This window comes from Hyaena hyaena, unplaced genomic scaffold, assembly GCF_003009895.1.
Source record: "Hyaena hyaena isolate Hyena2069 unplaced genomic scaffold, ASM300989v1 scaffold_521, whole genome shotgun sequence".
Lineage (NCBI taxonomy): Eukaryota > Metazoa > Chordata > Mammalia > Carnivora > Hyaenidae > Hyaena > Hyaena hyaena.
The window spans coordinates 1,006,023-1,012,022 of NW_024081153.1; the positions used below are offsets into that span (position 1 = coordinate 1,006,023).

Below are 6,000 nucleotides of genomic sequence, written 5' to 3' on the forward strand. Positions count from 1 at the left end.
TACGGACACAGTACATGTAAATTACTAAATGCCTACTGAATGAATAAATGAGAAGGAAAAAAAGAAGCAAAAGAAAAAAATCAGAAAAGGATCTAGCATAGGAGCAAGCCAACATTTTTAAGGTTAAGTGATTTAACTTAAATTTGTTTACTCTGAAACAACAAACAAAACAGTTTTAGTCTGTGCTGGTTTGTTCTCACCACAGTATCAATCAGTTTTGGACTATTTACCATTCTGTGGACATTTTTTTCCCCTAAAAAGTAATTTTAAGCCATGATATTATTCATCATTCTCATGTCAGTACTCACATTATCAAAAGTACTAAATCTTGCATATAAACTGTAAAGACCACAGAGGCAGAATAATGAACTGAAGAAGACTGACAGGTACTGGGCAAAGAAAGACAATATATATGGACCAGATAAGTAAAAAAAGGAGTATATAATTACTAAAAATATGACATAATTACTAAAAATATGATGATAGGATTGTAATGATGTCCATTTAAAATTTTAAAATACCTGTAATAGGTCTTAGTCGCCGTAAAACAGAAGACGGCCTTCTCATATCAGCAAGAAATTTGTACAGATCTTCATCACTTAAGCGGTCTCCTTCCTAAGGAAAAAGCATTGAGAAAACAAATATAGTAGATTAAAAAAAAAAGTATATTGCTGTTAATGTTCTTACCCTCTTCTGTCAGTTTAGTCAGAAAGAAAAGATTAAATTAATATAATTATGATTAAAAACAAATATCATGCTGATTTATTTCCTTCCTTTTAGGCTTTCAAATTTTATTAAGAGTTATGATAGTATTATCTATACCTTAAATTTAAATATAGTTAAATATATGTTAAATATATAGTTAACACATAATGTTACATTAGTTTCAGGTGTACAACATAGTGATTCAACAAGTTTATACATTATGCGGTGCTCACAAGTATAGCTACCATCTGTCACCATACAATGCCATTACAGTATCATGGACCATATTCCTTTGCTGTGCCTTTTATCCCCATGGCTTCATTCATTCCATAACTGGAAGCCTGCATCTCCCTCTCCTCTTCATCCATTTTGTCCATCCCCCCATCTCACACCCCTCTGGCAACCATCAGTTTGTTCTCTATATTTACAGGTCTGATTCTGCTTTTGTTTGTTCATTCATTTGTTCATACAAACTACTCTGAAAAAGAAGAATAATTATCCTGATACTAAGATCAGAATGAAAACTATGAAACAACCTCAATCAATGGGAAAAGAGAGAAGCAAACAAACACACAAAAAAAACCCCAAACCCTACCGAATTAATACAAAATTTTCCACTTAATATACTTTTCTTGCAATTAAAATAAGTAAGAATTTGGGGCACCTGGGTGGCTTAGTCGGTTAAGCGTCCGACTTTCGCTTAGGTCATGATCTCGCGGTTCGTGGGTTCGAACCCCGCGTCGGGCTCTGTGCTGACTACCCGCTCTGAGCCTGGAGCCTGTTTCAGTCTGTGACTCCCTCTCTCTCTGACCCTCCCCTGCTCACGCTGTCCCTCTCTCTCTCTCCTAGAAATAAATAAAACATTAAAAAAAAAAAAAGTAAGAATTTATTTTAGTCTTTTATTCAAGAGTAGGTCTTTAGATTTCATTAATCCAGCCTCCTGCACTTGATATCTTACCGTTTTTAGTGCACAATTCGCATATTTATGTGAATAAATATGAACACATTTAACGTTACTTTATTACCGTGATCTCACCCAGAGCCATATTCCATTTGTTCACTATTATATTCTAAACATGGTACAGAACTGATCTTCTTTTAGTCTACTATTTAGAAAAGTGATTTTTTTTTTTTTTTTTTTTTTTTGGTAATATTTCTTTTTGAGGGGCACCTAGATGGCTCAGTGGGTTAAGCGACCAACTTGGCTCAGGTCAGGATCCTGAGGTTTGTGGGTTCGGGCTCCATATCAGACTCTATGTTGACAGCTCAGAGCCTGGAGCCTGCTTCAGATTCTGTTTCTCATTCTCTCTGCCCTTCGCCCGCTCGCACTCTGCTGTCTCTCTCTCTCTCTCTCAAAAATAAGTAAACATTAAAAAAAGAAAAATTAAAAAAAATAAAAACAAAACTATTTCTTTCTGAGAAAGCACAAGTAAGGGAGGGGAAGAAAGAGGGGGACAGATATCTGAAGCAGGCTCTGGTGCTAACAGGCTGATAGCAGCAAACCCGATGTGTGGCCCTGGGCCAATAAGCAAAGGTGATACAGAGATGTGAGAAACATCTGCACAAGTGAGCTTGCCTCATCTTGAACTTCTGCCACTGCTATGAGAACATGACCAAGCCAGCCAGGATGAGAAGAGAAGCTGAGACACAGTGGAAGATACCTGAATCATTTCAGTTTTCCTACCAGAAGTCAGTCTAGAGCAAATGATCTCAGTCAATTTCCAAATGTGAATGAGCCTGGCTGACACCCCCCACTTTCACACTGCATTATTTTACCACTGTGTACTCCAACTCATACACTCATCAACAAATAAAACATGTTCTTGAAATTAATGTGGGTTTAATTTTGTTTTTATATTTCTATGTATTTTTAATAATTTTTGCTTGACATTTTCAAATCTATACAGAAGCACTCCTGATTACTATATCCCAATCACAGATAGTAATCTCTCATCAATTTAAAAAAAGAACTGCCTTCTGTATCATGTTTAAGAGAAACTTGTGCCATGAAGTCTACTTTACTATAATTGTAATCTCTGCTTTTTACTTAATTTGCATTTGCCTGATGCACAGTATTCTAGCTATTTAAAAATACTTATAAAAATTATAGATGCTAATAATTTTAAAAATAGACTAAACAAAGTCAAGTATAAATGTTTTCCATTGCTGTTATTTCCAACAATCTTTCATTTTAATTTTTCACAATCACTTTGTGCTAGTTCCTAGTTACCAATCTCCAACACAATGTCCACTACATGGTGAATGCTCCAAATACATTTGCTAAATCAATAGGTAGGTGGGTGGATTAATACTCAGTACATGCTAAACATTCAAAAACTATTTTTTGGATCAATAGGTAGGTGGGGGGATGAATGACTTGTTGATTTAAAGTTATAATACTAGTTCAATAATAAAGTAGGCTGAAGAAATGGAAAAAGCTGTGGAAATAGTGCAGTAGTGATATAGCAGTTAAGGAAGTAAAAAGAGAAAAAAAGGTCATAGCTACAAGGCTGTGTCACTGTATCAGCTAAATCTACTGTCCATAGCTTTATTTGGCCTATCACTTCATCCAACTAACACTGTGGCCTTTTCTAGACTCATTCTTGTACTACTCGCCCATAATAAAAAGACCCCACCACGTTAGACACTTCTCACCTGCTTTACTCTCCATATGAATCTCACTGAGCAGCTGTCTATAAATGCTATTGATATCAAACTGTGAAAGGGGCTTCAAGTAGACTGCTACCTTTCAATCCATAGCATATTCTTTCCTAAATCCTTGCCCTCTTTCAAGTTATAAGATGTTACAGGCCTGGATTTCCTCCTCTTTTTAAGAATAAAGACCTCAAATGAAGGAATTCTAAAAGAATATTTAGCATTTCCCTGTCATCTGTTTCAAAATATATACATGGTACTATTCCGATTTATATCAAAATGCAGGATGTACATGCACACATGTATGCACTCATATAAAAAGTAGGAGGAAAAAAGCTCACTGAAGCTATATTTAACTTCATTATGTACAATGTGCTATTATGTTTCTATTCTCCTGAGTTTGTTCATTTGTTTTTAAGCTGGGTATTACCTATTAAATTTCCATTACTGTTAATGGATCATGATCAGCATTTGAAAACCATTGGTTTGATTCATAATTTGAAGCACAGAGAATATATTTGCAAAGAATAAAATGCTTTGATCAAAAACTTCTTGAACCTATAAATTCATCTACACAAATAATGTTGACTAGATTTTAGCACAAAAATATACTACTAAGGCCTGAAAGTCCTATTCCATATACCATAGATGTGGTAGCTTCAACTGAAAAATAACTTGGATAGAGAAGAGAAATACAACCAGACAATGAGTGACTAAGAAAATACATAAACCATAAATATTTAAAAGTTAAAACATAATTAAGAAAGAGGATATAAACATGGAGGATTGATGCTGATGCATTATTAGTGTTAACATTTAAATAAATATAATTATACAACAGCAGATATATTATTTTATTCTTACACCTTTGACTCTTAAAAGCTTTTTTAATTTCTTGAAATCACAATTACTGCATGTACATATACTACACGCATGTGTACTATTACAATTTTACTGAAACCAAAATAATACCATGTACCAATAGTCCCCTAGAATTCCTACATGACAGAACAATACCTGCTTAAAAAAATTCGTTACTGTGAGAGTAGCAGGTCGAAAGCTGGTCAAGTTACAAGCATCATCTCCACTTGTTGTCCTTTCGAGTGATCGTCTGCCAACAATACTAGAATTCCTCCTTTCTGACCAAGACCCTTTTCGTTCTACCAAGGGAAAAGAAAAGTGTGGTTATCCTTTTCATAATACTTAAAATGTGTTTTAAAGCAGCTTTCAAAACACGAGGAAAAACATTCATTCAAGTTGAAAATTATCTACCCAACATATGGATTGTAGTAAAGAATTTCACTTCTGGAGATATCAGTAAGGAAGCACTATACCTAAATCTTTTGGTTCTCTTTTAAAAGTTTCCAGTGTAAAATAAGTTTCTACTACACAAAGATTATGCATATGACCAAAGATAAGCTATAAAAACAAGCTACAGAAAAACTATGCATTTACTAGGAAATATTTACACAATGAAAATTTTAGTTACCATCTAATGGTCCCTCAGTCTTAGCACTTGAATTTGAAACAGAATTTTAAGATAACTTTCATTCTAAGTCCTTGCAAGATAACCCTATTATTCAAAACCAATTGGAAAAAAATAAATAACCAACTGAACAACTGTGCTGCACATCAACAAGAAAACTGAAGACTAAAAACCATAAACAAACTAGACCTAACAGCCATCTGTGGTACATGTCACCAAGCAAAAGTAGAATTCATGTTCTTCTCTAGCACACACAGAGCGTTCTCCAAGATAGATTAAGCCATAAGACAAAGTAAATTAAATTCAAAAGGACTGAAATCATATAAAATATGTTTTCTAAGAACAGTGAAATTATAAATCAATAACAAATAAATATGGGAAATACATAAACATGTGAATGTTAAACATCATACTCTAGAATAACAAGCGAGTCAAAGGATGTTACTTCTACTTAACTAGAAAATACTTAAGTAGAAATGAAAACACAATATCCCAAAACATACGGCATATCACTAAAGTGGCACTCAGAAAAATTTATAGCCATACATAACTATAAATAAAAAAGAAAAGCTCTCAAATAAGTAACTTAACCTTTCATTTTAAGGAAGTAGGAAAAGAGAAAGCTAAACCCAAAGCACGCATGAGAAAGGACTCAAAGACAACAGCTGAATGACAATAAATGAAATAGAAACTAGAAACATAAGAATGAAACCAAAAATGAGTTCTTCAAAAAGTAAATTTTAAAAACTTTAACTAAATGGTAGTTAAAAAATAGAGAAAACTCAAATTACTAATATCAGGAATGAATGAGTACACATCACTACAACTCTTAAAAAAGGAATTATAATATTTAACAATAGGTCAAAAATTAGATAATTTATTCAAAATGAACAAATTTCTAGAAAGAAAAACAGTACTAAAACTGATTTAAGATGAAATAGAAAATATGAAAAGACCTAAAACAAGCAAAAAGATCTAATTAGTAATGTAAAAACTAATCATAAAAAGACTGAGCCAAATGAGAAACAATGAAATCTGGCCATGTGTAGCAACATGGATGGACCTTGAGGGTGTTATGCTGAGCGAAATAAGTCAGGCAGAGAAGGACAAATACCATATGTTTGCACGTATAGGAGGATTAGGAGGAACTTGAC

The 6,000-nt window shown here is 33.5% G+C and overlaps 1 protein-coding gene across 6 annotated transcripts in view; it reads right to left on the reverse strand.

Moving 5' to 3' along the window:
* The window catches only part of DOCK7 (dedicator of cytokinesis 7), a 220,793-nt gene that overhangs the window by 143,545 nt on the left and 71,248 nt on the right, over positions 1–6,000 (reverse strand). For all 6 annotated transcript variants that reach the window (XM_039255290.1, XM_039255289.1, XM_039255288.1 and 3 more), the window contains exons 12-13: positions 4,378–4,520; positions 522–615 (exon numbers count right to left, since the gene is read on the reverse strand). In XM_039255290.1, the coding sequence (XP_039111221.1) occupies positions 522–615; positions 4,378–4,520 (237 nt within the window). The remainder of the gene's footprint in view (positions 1–521; positions 616–4,377; positions 4,521–6,000) is intronic.